Source organism: Dromiciops gliroides, chromosome 1 (assembly GCF_019393635.1).
Source record: "Dromiciops gliroides isolate mDroGli1 chromosome 1, mDroGli1.pri, whole genome shotgun sequence".
In the NCBI taxonomy this organism is placed as follows: Eukaryota; Metazoa; Chordata; class Mammalia; order Microbiotheria; family Microbiotheriidae; genus Dromiciops; species Dromiciops gliroides.
Genome location: NC_057861.1, coordinates 605097446 through 605115286, shown reverse-complemented (window position 1 = coordinate 605115286; position 17841 = coordinate 605097446). Strand labels below are relative to the sequence as shown.

The window sequence follows — 17841 nt, the reverse complement described above, 5'->3', positions numbered from 1 at the left end:
AGGGAGGATTCTTACCACTTGGCAAAGCTAAAGAACTACATTATTTTAAATTGAACATTCTCAGTTCAGTAGTATGAGGAGTTACATTTTGAACAATTGTAATTAACAGACCAATCTAAATATAACAGTATTAAGGAGTTTCATTTTTCATGCTAAACCTAACTTAAACCTAATTAATAGAAACAAATATAGAATGACTCAATTTTGGAGAGAAAAGGTACTGGAAAAAACCAACCACCAATCCAGACCCTTTGTTTTAACAAAAAACCCGGGGGCAGCTTGGTGGCACAGTGGATAAAGCACTGGCCCTGGATTCAGGAGGACCTGAGTTCAAATCCGGCCTCAGACACTTGACACTTACTAGCTGTGTGACCCTGGGCAAGTCACTTAACCCCCACTGCCTACCAAAACAAAACAAAACAAAAAACCAAAGAGGTTGTGACTCACTCAAGGTCACACAGGTGATTAATGGCAGTTTGCCTAAAATCCAAGTTTCCTGACTTGTTCTTTCTGTTACAATCAAGTTCCAACCAATGTGTGTATTTCTACAATTTGTGGCCGGGGAGACTTTCAAAAACAGAAAAAGTACATGGAAAAAAAGAGTTAAACTTTGGGCAGCTAGGTGTTGCAGTGGATAAAGCACTGGCCTTGGATTCAGGAGGATCTGAGTTCAAATCCAGCCTCAGACACTTGACACTAGCTGTGTGACCCTGGGCAAGTTGCTTAACCCTCACTGCCCCACAAAAAAAAAAAAAAAGTTAAACTTTTAAAAAGCTTGATTGTATTTGCTGCTTTTGGGGGGGAGGGGGCTTAAAATCATCTTTTCTCACAAAATAAAGAAGCAAGACAAATGAAGTGTAAAAGCTAGAGATTTATTGTTATTTTGTGATTAATAAATTGTCAAATTGGCTATGACACTTTCCCACAACTAAATACCACCATTCACCAGTACAGAAGTTGGTACTTAACCAGACTGAGGAACAAGGCAGAAAGAGCAGACATGTGAATATCATTGCTAATTCAACTTACACTCTTCGTGCCTGTGTACTACACATTATTCCCACCAAGGAAAAGTGTTCGAACAGATTAGTGGGGCAATATGACCTCCACAACCTTTTTTGTAGCAAGCAGTTACAGAAGTAATAGAATTGAACTTCAATATTTCCCTTGATTTTATTGGTCTGCACCCATGTTACTTGAACATATTTCAGTTTTTTAAAACTATACACAAGGGAAAAAAACTGACCTAAGAGAATACTGAACCAGTCAGTCAAATATATGACTAACTTCTAGGTCATCTTTGAATTGGTCCTAAAGGAATGTACCACCCTAACAGTTTGAGAATTAGGCAAATAGGACTTCTCTGGAAGAAAGGCTGTATAAAGAAAACCCAAATGTTCTTATTATATAGTTAGGAACAGCTCTTGATCTTTCATTTGTAAATTATATTTCTATACTACCCAATATCCATTTCAATTCAAACAGAATCTTGGTTACCAGGTATGATCCTGGTCCAATTTGGAGATAGATTTCCCCCAAAATGTCTCCTTTCTAAGCCTCTGAAAAGCATAATGTTCAACTATTCTTATAGGACTACCAAAACACTTCGGAAACAAGTGGCTCACAAATCATTTTTAATTCATTTATTACCTGTGCACAAGAGAAATAGCTGATAAACCCAAAAGAAAGTTTTATTTTTACATGGTGGTTAAAAGTAATCGAAATATCACGACACTTTCAGTGAAAGTAACATTTCTAATTACAAATCATAATGCATGTTAGAATTGCTATGGTAAAGCAGAGAAGCCTTAGGCAAAAGCACTTTCTGGGAATAATATAGTGCTTCTTCAGTCTGCACAAAGACTAAAAGGTAATTTACAGTTGATCTGTGAATGTAGAGACAATGTTACAATGTAGTTTTCTGTACAATTAAATGTATACTTAAAGAGCTAATCAGGATCAGCATTTTTACTATATTTTAAATGAAGTTGCCTAAACAGCACTTTTGCTGACAGATGTTTATCAAAGTTGCTGTAAGATTCTATACAACTAGGGAAATATTTGTTTTCATATTTAATTGTTCTCTCTTTTTTTTGGTTACAAGTGTCCTGCTCAGTTATTCTATTGCAATGGATGTTTCTCAAAATGCACAGTTTCCGATGTGCATATTGTATTTTATACAAATGAAGCAAAAATGTTCAGTAAGTGGTATAAATCTTACAGCACTCTGCTAGCAAAAATACATGCCTAAGTCACAATACGCAATATTGTACCACAAATTATAGCATCAAATAATTTGTTTCTTTTCAATACTTTTTATTCTACATAAATTACTACCATAGGCTAATGTTTAAAAAGCAAATAAATTGGACAGTTGCAGGACAAAACCTGTTCACCCAACTGTAAAAGCTGATATCTTGTTTCCAAAAATCACAATAAATGCAGAACAAAGAGAAGTGTTTGATGCATGCAACACCTTTGAGTGAAAAAGCATTGATTCCCACTGTTGGAAAAAATAAACAAACAAACAAACAAAAAACCTACTGCACTCCACCTTAAAATGCATTGCATTGGTTTAGTTTTTAACAGGACAGAATTCCAAGAGTCAAAATGAAATAAAGCGGGTATTTTAAAGATTTAAGAGCCGTTATCAAAAATAAATTACATTTTTTCAAGATACAGAAATGTTGCTATGATGGCTGGGAGCCCAGTAGCCTTTCGATGGCTGCATTGATATCTCCTCCTGTTGCTATTAGAGCCTGTAAGTTTGCTTCACGGTTCAAGAAACCCATTGCGCTGAGCTGTTCCAGTTGCTGCTGAAATCTGACTTCTGGATTTTGTAACTGCTGAGAGAAAAAAGTTAACAATTTACAAAGAAAAGTTTTTGACTTTTTGACTTTAAAACAGAAGCCAATTCAAAAAGAATAAATCAAACAAAGTAGTTACCATGCATAAAAGAAACAGAAAAAAAAGGACCTTAATGGACCCCCAATTATTGTTGTTTTTTTGGGGGAGAGGACACATTTCCAAAAATTTGCTGGTGTAGGGGAAATAACAAATACTTATACATCTACCTGAGGAAAAGAACATAGCTTAATGAATGCTATTAAGTATATTTATAGATACTTGATAATATTCAATAAGTTATTCATTAACTAACCAGTTAAATGATTTCATTAAAGCATGATACTAGTGAAGGCACAAGGAGTTACGTTCAAACCCAAAGTTGCCAAGGTCTTATACCCCCCAAAAAAATTTCATTTAAATGATCACAGACCAGAAAGAACCCCTAATAGTATCCAACCATTTTGTACATCAGATGGAGATTAGAAATATCAAAACTATCACCAACACAAGTAAAACACTGTTACACTGATTCCACATGATCACTAACTCGACACTGTGTTTGGCAAAGTGGATTCAAGTATAAAGAATGAAACAATGCCTGCTCATTTTAATGAGCAAGATATGAATGTATGTATGTATATAAAAGAAAACTAATACAATAAATGCAAAAGATTATACTTTAAGTGAACATTCAAAATCCCTTTATTACAAAGAAATTTTTGTTGCAGCTATTAATTACATTTTTAAAAAATCTAAAATGGAAAAAATTCAAAGTGAATTTTATATAATCAGTAGATTAGCATTCTCATCTTTGCCTATGAAAACCAGAAGACCTTTGGTAGGGTTTTTACAATTTTACAAATAATCTCTAACTACATATTTTTAAAAGTAAGATTACTAGACAAATTCCCAGAAAATTTTCTTAAACCAGTGTTTATAGTTGGTTTGTATTACAATGTTTGTCAAAACCCGGTAATATTAAAAAAAACAGCTAAAAATTAATCAACTTTAATGATGTTAATAAACCTTCCATTATAGAAATTCCTCAAAGAATTATCTGAATTACATTGCAAAGCTTCTGGAATTTAAAATTTAATGCAATTTAGGGGTTTTTTTTGTTGTTGTTTTGTTTTTTTGCGGGGCATTGGGGGTTAAGCAACTTGCCCAGGGTCACACAGCTAGTAAGTGTTAAGTGTCTGAGACTGAACTCAGGTACTCCTGAATCCAGGGCCAACACTTTAACTACTGCGCCATCTAGCTGCCCCCACAATTTAGGTTTTAAAAAATAGGAGAGGACCATTACCTGAGGGTTTGCCCCAGCAAGAGCTTGCAACATTTGCTGAATAAACTGTTGGTGTCCAGGTTCTGTAGTTCCTGATGATGGACTTGTGTTTTCACTAGGTGCCGAACTAGACACATTAGTTCCTGTAGAGCTTCCAGTGTTTCCCAATCCCCCCAGGCCAGGAGTAAACCTGAGCAAATTATATAGAAGAGTAAAATTCACGTAGCCTATTTTTACATGGGAATGCAGCAATACCTGCCTTTTTAAGATTCAACTTCACCAAAGACATACAGAATTTCAAAGGAAGAAGCCTTATAGGGTTAACTTTGTATAACATTCCCTCAACAAGGAATTGCCTCTACAACACAGCTTGCAACAAAGAGTCCACTGTACTTCTGGTTAGCTCTGTTAGTTTTTCCTTATACTGAACCTAAACCTGTCTTTCTGCAACTTCTACTACTTCTTCCCCATGGTGTCCATTAAGGCACCAAGCAGAAGTATATATATATATAAAATTTTTTTTGCAGGGTAATGAGGGCTGAGTGATTGCCCAGGGTCACACAGCTAATAAGTGTCAAGTGTCTGAGGCCAGATTTGAACTCAGGTCCTCCTGAATCCAGAGCTGGTGCTTTATCCACTGTGCCACCCAGCTGCCTCCCAGAAGTATAATTTGACTTCCACATAAGACAGTCCTTCAAATGCTTAGAAACAACCACCACATCTTCCCTGAAGTCTTCTCTCAGGTACCCCACCAATTCCTTCAATACAATCCTCACATGGAATGGTTTTAAGTAACCTTCCCCACAGAACATGCTTCCACTTAAAAATGTCCCTCCGAAATGTTTAATGCCCTGCCAGGCATTAAACAGTACAGAAGGGAGTATTCCCTTCCTTCTGGACAATATGCTGCCTTTAACATAACCTACAAAAGTCTCTTCTTTATAAATTATGTCACCCTGGTGACTCAAACTGAGCTTTCAGGTTTCTTTTACTGTACTTTCCGGTCTAGTCAACCAGTAATGATTGCACCTATAGCATCAAAGGATAACAGGACAGCTTTAAATGGCTTCCTCTCAGAATGAAAAAAAGTACTTTGATAAGTCAAGGATTGAGGGAGAAAAAACAATTTTTTAAAAAGTATTTTTCCCTAGTAATCTTACCCTGGTATGAGCCCTGGTGCTTCTGTTGCTAATGTCTGTAGACCCTGCTGAATCTGTAACAAGGCCTGCATCGCTCTAGGGTTGGACATTGCTGATAATGTGTCAGGATTCTGCATCTAAGTAAACAAGAGGAAAAAACCCAACAGTAACAATGTGAATCAAAATATGTAAAGATGGATTATAGAGTCTTTGTTTTACTTGGTTCACGTGAAAAACTTATTCCTAAATTCTGAACTATCTTTTTTCTACCAAACAATCTATTAGGCAGTAAAATTTCAACCCTGACTGATCAAATCATTACTAATCTGGTGCCCAATGTAATATTACAGAAGATAAAACATTATTCTAGAAGCAAAAGAGATGTTATGTTTCCCCCTTTAAAAAGAAACAAATTCAGAATAACTATTCAATGAATTAAACATCAATATAATGTGACTTCAAAATTTTGTCACTGACATACTATTTTGTCAAATTTATTATTGCCTAATAATTATTCCTGAAGTTGAAGCAAATTTCAGGATAAAAGTGTTAGGATCATAAAAAAAAAAAAAGAGGGAAACTTAAAAGTCATCTAGTTCAACCCTTTCATCAACCAGTGAGAATAATAGAGGAGGAAACTGAGGCCTAAAAAAGTTAAGTGATTTGTCTGAAATTCTAACCCAAGTCTCCAAATCCAGCAGTTCTTTCTATAACTCTACATTTAGACCTCCTGAATGTCACAGAAGCATATCATCCTTGGTTAGTTGTATATGTTATGTGTTATGTCATTAAAATATCATTTAAAAAATAGCCTTTATGATTCTATATTACCCCAAATAATACTTTTGTAGTTGTGTATTAAGCATTAGGTTCCAATCCTTCCACCTCTCAAAAATGTATCAATTCATAATATTTACATTCTCTGGAAATATTAAACATGGAAAAATTAATGCCCCCTAGACTGATTTGATGTAGATTAAACACAACAGCCAACAAACTGCAGTTATAATTGTTCTACTTGTCATTAAAAAATTCTAACAATCAGTTTAAAAATTTGCCATGTTGGTCCAAATACAATCTGTCCCTTGATAAGTATAAAATGAAATTTTTAAAAGTATACAAACATAAACTGAAAAATAACATGGATTTTAGGCCACATTATGGTCCTATGCATCAAACTTGGAGAACAGAAATCTAAGTTCAGACTAATACACTACTTTAAAATACTGAACACTAACTCTAGGAAGTTCAAGGATGAATCAGGGTGCTTCTATTCCCTCCATCAATACAAACAGCAATAGCTCCCTTTGCCTTAACTGGCAGTGTTTGCAAGTTACTGTAGCCAATCTTCTGGTGAGGAGATATGAACTACATAGATCGTCTTCTTTTAATTAATTCCAAGTTTATGAGGAAATATACTCCTTTGTCATATGGGCATTATACATTGTATAAAATAAACCAATGAGAGAAGAGAATAGTTCTTTTCTATTATACTAGATACATTTGTTAATTACTTTGTTAATAACTTTAAAGTTAGAAGAGTATGTTGAAGGGTTAATAAAGCAGTAAAGTGAAAAGGTTGTATATTATTAGTGAAGCCTCCAATATGCCAGGTACTGAAAAACAAACTGCCTCCATCTCTTCAGAACTTAGATTTTAAGAAAATTAAGCAAAGAGACCTGTTTGTAGCAATGAGAAATGGTTAGAATTTACATTAAGCTAAATCATATGTAGACTGACAGCAATGACCAAATCCTATACTGAATGTTTTGCTATCTGCTAGACAAGAACAATGACCACAGTTGTAATGAACTTTTTCCAGAAAGTCGTTTTTGAGAGACAGTTATTGCAGTTATCTAGCTTACTCACTTGTTGGAGGAAAGTTGGGAGCTGTTGTCTCATTTGTTCTTGAAGCTGAGGATTTCCAGCAAATAGGGGATTATTCAGCATCATCTATGGGACAAGTGTGTAAACAATTTTAACTGGAAATAATTTGAAAGCAGTAATGCACCTTGTTTTGTATAACTTATTCCTCAAAAGCCTGCACTGGGGTTTAGGTTGAATATGTGCATGACAATAACCTTCCACAAATTCAATCTCTTATTCCAGTAGTGTTTTCTCTCAATCACAGCATTTTTTTTTTTAATGTGAATAGTATTTTGGGTGACTATGGAATGCAATGCCTTAAGGTAAATTCCTTGGAACTTTCTTTGGGACCACTATTTGTATTAGGTTGCTTGGAAAGGGCTGCTGTTAAATCTAGAAGGTGACCCTAATAAATGCCAAGAGGAAATCTAGCCCCTAAGTTAAATTGGCCACTGCTAGCAACAGGTCTCCAGGAAAAGGCTCAAAATCCTTTACTTTTTACTTGGAACAGGGCTTACTATCAGAGATGAGAAATATAACACTGTTATAATGTTCAGGCAACTAACATACATGGATGTGCAACTAAGAACTAGTAGACATGTAAAGTTTTGAGAAAGAGTATAAGCTTCTATCACTTCTTTAGTGGAAAAGTTTTAAAGTTGGTTTTAAAGCCAACCAATAGATATTTAAGGTCCCCTTTGGGGAAAATAAGACATGATTTCTATGGGAACATAGAAATAAAATTACAGATTTATGGCTAAAAGGATTGTAAAGGTCATTTAGTCCAATCCCTTTGTTTCACAGATAAATTAAGACAGAGATGTTGAGTGGCTTGCCCATGGTTATCTTGGTAACAATCTACAAAGACCAGGTTTGAATCCTAATCCACTGTCTCCAAGTTCAGTGATCTTTCCAGTGCAATACTCCTGCAATAGTGCTTAAAATAATGTATGCAGGAACAATTCCTAAAGGATTAATTCATTTGTCCTCTTCTAGTTCAAGGCCCGAAAATCTCTTGTCTTTGCTACCTTCATCATTGCTACCAGAAAAGTAAAAGAAGAGAACATGTTACCTTATACATGCTCAGTGGATGTGTACATCTGTTATAAAGTATCCAACTAGAGATATTTAGAATCAAAGCAAAGCAAACCATGCCAACACTTTCCCACTTCCTTCATTAAAAACAAATTACAGGGGCAGCTAGGTGGTGCAATGGATAGAGCAATGGCCCTGGAATCAGGAGTACCTGAGTTCAAATCTGACTTCAGACACTTAACACGTGCTAGCTGTGTGACCCTGGGCAAGTCACTTAACCTCAATTGCCTCACTCAAAAACAAACCAAAAAAACCCACCAAATTACAGCACCCACTGATCATAGCACGTTTTCATTAACCAACAGAACTGCTTTACATATGGTTACAGTTCTATCCCTTAATATTTGTAACTTATAAACTTACTATTCAATTTTACTTAATATCACATTTCAGGATATATATCATTTAAATTACATCCAAGCTGAAAAACTATTTTATAAATCTAAACTATTCAAGAAAAGCATATCTGACTTCTGTAATATTACTAATTTAAACAAAATACTAACATGCTAGAAATAAAAAGAAACAAATGCTATCATAACAATTAATGGACAAAGAAATCTTTCTTACTGGTTAAGAAGAGGTACAAAGAAAGAATACTGTCCGTTTAGTATACAGTGGACTTTAAGTCACTCAATGACTTAAAATGAAAAGACTTATTTTATTTTATTTTCCTTGATACACACAAATTAGTCTGGCCATGTATTAAATGTTAGATATTCTAAAGTCCATGTTAAAATGCCACAATATTTTTCCAACTTTAGCTGGCATTTTAGAAGCACAAAGATAGAAGTATTCTGCATAGACAACACAGATGCAAAGATGAAGGTTATTATCATCTGATCATTTACAACTGAAGAGGGGGAAAAACATGGATAAAATAAAAGCTAAATCAAGAGTACTATCTCTCAGATTAAAAAAGTGTCTCTGATACTACTGGTGGCCCAGTACCACAACAGGTTAAAAAATAAACCAGATCTGTAATAGGTTTGGTCTTTGATTGGGGGTGGGGTGGGGTATATTTTTCAGGGATAAGAATAAAAAGAAATGGAAGCAGGATCTTTAAGTGTCTGATGGGTTCTTTCTCACTGACTCCTATATATGAAAATTCCATATATGGGTGTCTGGTTCCACTTTACTCATAGCAGTTTGCCTCTTTAGAAACCAAAGAGTCATTGAAATTGAGTAAAACAATTACTTATGGAGAAAGCCTTAGGGTCATCATTTGTAAAGGTTAGTAATTAAATGAAAGGATTCCTAGTAACTTTTTCTTAGCCAGGCTAAGAAAAACAAGTTTAGACTGCATTTCTACTATTCTTAATCACCAGTTAAAAGGAAGCCTCATCTACATCTAAATGTAAATAACTTTATATTTAGCTGAATTTCAAATTCAATAACCTTGATTAAATAACAATCACAAAATACAGTCTATCCCCTCCAAACCTAGCATACTGTTAATTCAAAACTTTAGCAGGGTCTCATTTCAAGAAGGTTCTCACACATAAATTACTTGTTGGAGGGCAAAATAACTGAAGATGCATTTAACAATGTGCCCATACACAGCTATGCCTTGTACCTATAATAAAAATGACTACTCTTAATCAATTCACACAACATGGAACTTCTTGAACGTACCTGTGCAGCAAGATCAGGATTCTGGCTTAATGACTGCATCATGCTCCTCATGTAGGGTGCAGATAACATGTTCTGCATAAGCTGTGGATTTTCAGTTATCTGTTGCAATAAGCTCTGCATTCCTGGTGTGTTGAACATACCAGCTTAAAAGTAAAATAAATAAATTATATGCAGTATTTTCCTGTGGGAAATCCACCAAATTCTAACACAATTAGAATTGCCCAAATATATAAATGTTTGAAATTAATTTCTTTAGCACTTTAACTACTGTACTGTAAACTATTTTCCATATTTTAAATATATAAATATATAATGTAGATGCCAAAAAAGTATGTGGCAATCATCATGAAGGAGACATTTACGAAGGTTTATAAAGTGGGGGAAAACGACTTGCTTTGGAGAATAAGACCTGGATTCAAATCTTGCCTTTGGCACCTGTTTAATTTTGGTCAAGTCACTTAATGACTTGACCTCAGATTCCTCATCCGTGATATGAGGTCATCTTCAATAGCCTCCAAAAGCCCCTTCCAATTCTAAATGTATGACCCTATACCTATTCCTTTAAATAGCAACCATCTCCCTATACAAAATTCAGGGCAACTATAATGTCATTAAAAGATGAGAATGGCAAAGCAATAATTTCTCTCTAAAAAGGTATGGTATGTGAAACAGTATCTCAAAAAACTAAGAGTATGTTTTAAAGTATGTGGTACTGTCAAATGGTTCAACATCATCAACTGTTATGATTTTGTCAGTGGAAATAACATCAAAGAAGGAGCATAAACATCTGCTTTGTCACTATAAAGGACCATGGGACCTTTACATTTGGCCTATGCAGCTGAAACAATAGGTTTTGTCTTTCCCATTAGAAAGTGTACTCTCTTAAGAGCAGGGACTGTTTGTATTTTTCTATTTCTATAATGCTTTACACTTAGTAAGCACTTAATCAATGCTTTATTTGTTCAGTCATCTCTACAGACAAAATTCTATAAAGTATATGTCTTATTTGCCTTAAGCTCCCTTAGAGCATGAACCGTGTCTTATTTTTGTAGCTTAGAAATCAAGTATAGCTCAGTCAGTCCCTAACGCAATGCTCTACATATATATAACAGTGTATTTTTGTTTTTAATCTGGAATGTGATTTCCCTGGTATAGGAAATTCCTAATGAGGACACTTCTACAAATGCCATCAACTCTTCTACAAGTTGAAATGTTAAGAGAACTGCCTGGAATACTAAGAAATTAAATGATATCCCCAAAGTCACATAGCCATTAAGGAGACAGCATGGTATAGAAAAAGAGCAACAACTAGTCCTGGAGTGAAAGGACTTCAGTTTAAAACTGACCTCTGACTCTGAGGGTAACCCTGGGCAAAAGTCACCTAATTTTCCTGGGTTTCAATTTCCTCATTTGTCAAATGAGAGGATTACACTATATGGATTTTAAAGATTCCTCCCTTGCTCTAGTTGTATGATCTTATATCTCACTGGTGGGACTTGAAACCAAGTCTTCCTCCCTACAATGCCAAATCTCTATCCAATTAGAAAGAACAACAAGCTCTCTCTCTCCACAAAAGATTCTTATAAATATCTACAGACTCAGTGATCTAGGCCAAAACAGCCTAACACCTGAAATTTTTAGGATTGCCTTTTTTGTACCTCCTCCTTCATTTCCTTCCTTGCTGAGAAACATCCATATAAATGTTTTTAGGACATGCTGTCCTCCAGAATTTAAATCCTCCATTCACACAGAATTGAATCTACAATCCCTTCTGTTCACTTACGTCTCATGGTAAATTCTAGACACTAAACCAAAGTTTCATCCCCTGGATATTATAAAAAGACTGGATAAAACTAAACCACCTTCCTATTTAACATTGAAATATTTCTAGGAAAATGAAAAGAATTATCTCATCTTCTACAAGAAGCAGAAATCTAAATGAAGATGATTAAATTGACAAGCTTAGGATCTTAACAACTCTACCATAAATTTTATTACTTCTTTCATTGTTAGGCTCCCGACATAGAACTGTGTACAACATGTTTTCCTTCACACCATAGTAACAATAAGAGGATATGATAATGTGAAAATGCAACACAAATTTCAGTTCTCCTTGGATTGCACCACTATGACAATGAAAGAACTAAACCATATCATTGTGCACTTGGGTAATTATCATTTTATTTTACAACCTAAGCTTTCAAAATGAAATAATTTTAAATGACACAAAATACAAGGAAAATAGTGTAAAGGGAATAAAAAAGAAAGATCTTTGCACTATTTGGATAATTAAAGTTGAAAGGTAAAAAACAAACATGTTGAACTTACCTCCCACTCCAGGTCCCAAATTTGGCATAGTGTTACTTTGTCCAGTAGAACTAGTAGTGCTGCTGCTAACATTGCTACCAGTGCCACCAACACTGCTGGTGGTATTACTGCTGGTTGTTGAACTCTGGGTACCAGACTGTGGAGCCCATGGATTAGGCAAAGGATCTCTATTCTCTGTACGGGAAGGCTGACTTCCTTCACCAGAAGGTGAATTACTCACCAATGAAGCAAATGGGTTACCACCAAACTGTAGCAGGAACAGGGAAAAAAAAATACAAGGATCATCAAGTTTAAGCCAATTGCTAAAACTTTGCTTTAAATGCTGCCTCAAGGTCTTAACACAAAAAAATCTTATTATGAAATGTACCTCAGTCACACAATTCACGAAATCATAAGTAGAGCCTAAGTTTATGAAATTTGAGAGTCTATTTATTTCTCACCTGTTCTTGTGCTGCATTCAACATTGGTTCCTGAATATCAGTGTACATACGCCTCAAAGCATTGTATCCACCTGGTATACTTTCAAGATTACTCAAGGCTCTGTCTTGATTTCTCATCATTTCCTGCATCATTGCTGGATTTCTTGCAAGTTCTAGTGTCTTCAAGAAAAAAAAAAGTTCCAACTCACCAAAAAATACACTGAGGTACACATAAACTACTTTATTTCTATCCATTTCACAGGTAATTTAACAGTTTTTTTCAGTCCATTATAGTTGAAATACCTTAATGTTTTTCCATCAGCATCTTACTCTAAAGAATTCACATTAAGACTATACTTGGAAAAGCAAATAGTCTCATATCAATGACAAATACACTAACTAATAACAAACTGGATGATCAAATAAACAAATAAACAATACATGCTTATCCCACATAGATGCAGTTAGGGAAAGTCATTCAGACTTTAACTTTAGTGTTAGGTATACAACACAATTCACATACAATGTGACACTTGGTTGCCATAATGGTTAAATGTTATGTAACCACAGCCTAGTCACTTAACATTTTAGTATCCCTTAGGAACTGAGACTAAGTTACAGACAAGTGCAGATCTACATTGGTAGAGGGAGTTCCCAGAAAAAAGAATAATGCATGTTGATGAAATCATGAATTCAGAACCTGCCAACTCTATCTATCTATCTATCTATGTATATATATATATATATACATATACATGTACCCATATACACACAGTTATATACACACACATTTATGTGTATACAAATATAAATTTTGAATGGCATTTCTTGTACTGAAAAGAATTTTCAACATACTTGTCTCATTATATCTGGGTTGTTAATCATGTGACTAATCTCTGGGTTTCGTTGTATTAACTGCTGCATTTGAGGATTGGCCATAATTAACTGCCTCATCAGGTCAGGATTTGAAAGCATGCTCTGAACAAAGGGATTTTCCATAATCTGGACCATCATTTCCGGATTGGACATGAGCTGCCGCTGCATTTGACTTTGTAGTTCAGAGAAGTTGGATGTATTCAAGCCCAAGCTACTAAGACCTGCAAGACCTCCAAGGCCACCTAAGAGCAAAGTGAGGAAAGCATAAATACAAAATCAGTAATTGTAGCATTGATTTTTAAAGCTTTTTAAAATTTTCATATTTAAAGGGTTTTTCTGGTCTCCAAATACTAAGGCCTAATGTATTTTATTTATGTATTCATATGTATATAATTTATATGTATTATTTTTTATGTGTTTATGTATTTCTTTACCCCAAAGGGAATTTGTTTACTTCATTGGTTTGCTACATTGGTACTGGTTTGGCAGAAACTGTTAAATAAATTCTACAAAAGATGCCAAATGTGAAATGTGTAACAGCTGTCCTCACAAATACTAAATCTACAGAGTCAGTTTTATACCTGTTACCCTGCAGTTATTAAAAATCTATACTATAATTCTGCATTCTACTTTACACAACCAAAAGTAATTCATTTTATAAAGCACAAGGGGGGAAAAACTTTTATCTTTTCAGTTTGTGTGACTTCTATCAAATAATGAATTAATCTAATATTTAGGTATAGTGAAACAGCCAGAAAACTCAAGAATATAAGAAAATTTGAGAAAGGGGGCATGAGCATGAAAAATATGAATACCACTATAACAGCTGCCCTCTACAATAAACTCTGCCTAAAATAAATGAAACTGTTAACAATCAAGTATCAGAACAATAATATAGGCAATCAATGTTCCTAAGTTACCAAAACATAAGTTCCCAAAGGTTGGTGAATGGAATAATTCATCCACAAAAGACTTGTTCTGAAAATGTTCAAAAATTCTCAAATAGTCCAAACAAAATAAAGCAGATGGTATGGGGCTTTTCTATGTGAAACTAAGGTTTGGAACATTATTTCTCACCTACTATTCTAAGATAAACCTGAGAAGCTTATGATTTACAATGCTACTGTATACTAGATCTTGTCTTGGCAGAGACTACAGGTGGCCCGTGATCCTGATTAAGTTCATTCTAATCACTCACTGATCAATCAGCTAAGCATTTACTGAGTACCTAACTACCTGCCAGATAATGTGCACAGAGATTGGATACAAATACCGTAATAATATACAAGTTCTGATGCATAATACCTCTGTTATTAAAGGTGCTCAAGTACTGACTATATTTTGAGAACTTAAATCTATTTTTATCCCTTCCACTGGTAATGCTGTCAGTAACCCAAGAAAAAGTGATAGATGGAGTTTCCAAGTCATTTCCTAGTTGAAAAAGGTCTTGTAGATCACCTATCCAACCCTCTTATTTTAAAGTAGAAGCCATGGGGCAGCTAGGTGATGCAGTGGATAAAGTACCAGCCCTGGATTCAAGAGGACCTGGGTTCAAATCTGGCCTCAGACACCTGACACTTACTAGCTGTGTGACCCTGGGGCAAGTCACTTAACCCTCACTGCCCCACCATAAAAATAAAAAAAAATTTAAAAATTAAGTAGAAGCCCAAGTTTATTTAAATATTTAAACTTCCAAGTATAACTATGTAGGTCAAGATAGAAAGAATTCTGTCTCTCTTTTAATTCTCTGATAAAAGAAAGTTTATTCTGAAGGTATGTTTTGTCCTTACCCTTTAAAGACTAATAACACAACAGGGGTCTTCCATATTTTAATACATTTACTTCCTTTTGTAGCATTTAATTATAAATGAAACTATTTTACTACCATTTTTGTAGTAAAATACCTAGAAATTTACCAATAATTTCCCCCCTTTCCTCTACTAAAGTTTACTAAAAAAAATAATAAAAACATTTTACCTAAACCAAAAGGGTTACTATTTGTAGAAACTGGTGTGGAGTTACTATTGGGAGATGCTGATGTAGTAGAATTACTTCCAGTGGTGTTTGTTTGCTGAACTGGATGATCCTGAGGTCTAGGAGAAAAAAATTAAACCACAACTTAATTACTATTTTAAAAAGTTTCTGAAATCCATATGCCCAGGTAGTAAAGGGTCAATTTTGGGTATGTTTTTATTTGTTGTGTTAAACATTTCCCAGTTATATTTTTAAAATGTTTCCCTCTAGGCCTTCCCACACCCAGTGAAAAGGGAAGCAATGATGTCCATTTGACATGCAAAACATATTTACATTAGCTAGGATGCACAAAAAAGAAAGTGTAAAAAAAACAACAACAAAAAACAAACAAAAAAAAAGAAAGCTTTGATCTGCACTAAATTATTAATCAATTATTAAACAAAGTATAAGTCTTTCATGGTTACAATATTGCTGTTACTGTGTACAAAGTCCTTCTGGTTCTGCTTACTTAACTTTGCATCAGTTCCTGTAAGTCTTCCTGGTTTTTCTAGAACCACCCCTTTGACAATTTCTGCATCAAACAGCATCCCATCACAAATCATATACCACAAATTGTTCAGTCATTTGCCAATTCAAGGCATCCTCTCAATTTTCAATTTTTTGAGCTGCTATATTTTTGTACATATGGGTCAGTCCTTGTCTTCCTTCTCTGTTCCCTTTCAAGTACAGGATTTAGTAGTGGTATTATTACTGGGTACAGTTTTATAGCTCTCTGGCATAGCTCCAAATTGTTCTCCAGAATGGTTGGACCAGTTTGTAACACAACAGTACATCAGTTTCCCAGTTTCCTCCTTTCCAAACAGTCAATGCTCAAACTAATTCAAAATTATAAGTTAAAGAAACAACCAATTAGCATCAAAAACATAAAATAGATTGCTCAAGGGACAGTGAAAAATATTAGGAAATATTCTGAGTAATGAAAACATTTAGAGAAGCTAGCTCCACACCCCTCCCCCGAAATAAGTCAATGCCAATGGGTACTTTAATTTTAGGGAGGAAAAAAGTTTACAATAATAAAGCCATTTTAAAATTTTTTCCCACTTTTATTTTTTTTTCAATTACATGTAGTAACAATTTTTAACATTCATTTTTTTAAATTTTGGGTTATAAATTCTCTCTCCTTCCACTCCCCACCCCCACCCCTACCTTGAGAAAACAAATTGATAGATTACACATATGGAATCATGCCAAACCTATTTCCACATTAGTCATGTTGTAAAAGAAAACAGATTAAAAAACAACAACAAAAAATAATTAAAAAAAAAATTTTTTAGTGAGGCAATTGGGGTTAAGTGACTTGCCCAGAGTCACACAGCTGGTAAGTGTTAAGTGTCTGAGGCTGGATCTGAACTCAGGTACTCCTGACTCCAGGGAGTCTATCCACTACCCCATCTAGCTGCCCCAATAAAGTTTATTTTTAAAGTATCCTTTGATCTGCATCCAGACTTCATATGTAAGTCATTTACAGCTGATCATCATACAATATTGTTGTTACTGTGTAGAATGTTCCCCTGGTTCTGCTCATTTCACTTTGCATCAGTTCATTTAACTCTTCCATTTATTATAGTACAATAGTTTTCTAGCACAATCATTTACCAACTAACCAGCAATTCCTCGATTCATGGGCATCCCCCCCATAATTTCCAATTCTTTGCCACAACAAGAAGAGCTGCTATAAGTATTTTTGTACACATAGAGGTCCTTTCCACCTTTTTAAAAAACCTCTTTGGAGTACAGACCTAATAGGGAGGTCAACAGGCACGAACACTTTTAGTCCTTTGGGTATAGCTCCACAAATGGCTCTTCAGACTAGCTGGATCAGTTCACAACTCCACCAATAGGCTGTGTCCCAATTTTTCCACATTCCTTCCAACATTTGTCATTTTCCCTTTCAGTCCTATTAGCCAATCTGACAGAATTGTATGAATTTGCAGTTCAATTGCTATTTAAAGACTTTTCATATAACTATAGAAAGCTTTTGTTTTTTCTCCTGAAAACTGCCAATTCTTATCCTCTGACCAATTTATTAATTGGGAAATTACTTGTATTCTCATAAATCTAAGTTCTCTATATATTTGAAAAATGAAGCTTTTCTGCATGCATTTGTGATGTTTTTATGTCTTACTACAGGGTCAATTTTTGTGAAGGTCCCATGTATACAGCTGAAAGGTTTACTCCTTTTTCTTCCCAATTGATTTTCTCCAGGTCTATCATACCTAAATTGTCTAAAATTCTATTCATCTTCCTAACTTTCTCTTAATTCGATTTTTGCTTTCTCTGAGATCATAATTGCTACTCCTGCCTCTTTTTTTTTAAACTT

General features: G+C 34.7%; 1 protein-coding gene across 2 annotated transcripts in view; it reads right to left on the bottom strand.

Annotated features, from left to right (window-relative positions):
• Positions 1-851: 851 nt before the first annotated feature.
• The window catches only part of UBQLN1 (ubiquilin 1), a 52348-nt gene continuing 35358 nt past the window's right edge, over positions 852-17841 (bottom strand). The window contains exons 3-11 of one of the 2 annotated variants that reach the window (XM_044002762.1): positions 15465-15580; positions 13467-13729; positions 12633-12791; positions 12193-12439; positions 9865-10007; positions 7138-7221; positions 5290-5405; positions 4151-4319; positions 852-2843 (exon numbers count right to left, since the gene is read on the bottom strand). In XM_044002762.1, coding sequence (XP_043858697.1) covers positions 2691-2843; positions 4151-4319; positions 5290-5405; positions 7138-7221; positions 9865-10007; positions 12193-12439; positions 12633-12791; positions 13467-13729; positions 15465-15580 — 1450 coding nt within the window. In that variant the 3' untranslated portion in view covers positions 852-2690. Of the gene's footprint in view, positions 2847-4150; positions 4320-5289; positions 5406-7137; positions 7222-9864; positions 10008-12192; positions 12440-12632; positions 12792-13466; positions 13730-15464; positions 15581-17841 lie in introns of both variants that reach the window. The other variant, XM_044002757.1, reaches the window with a different exon arrangement.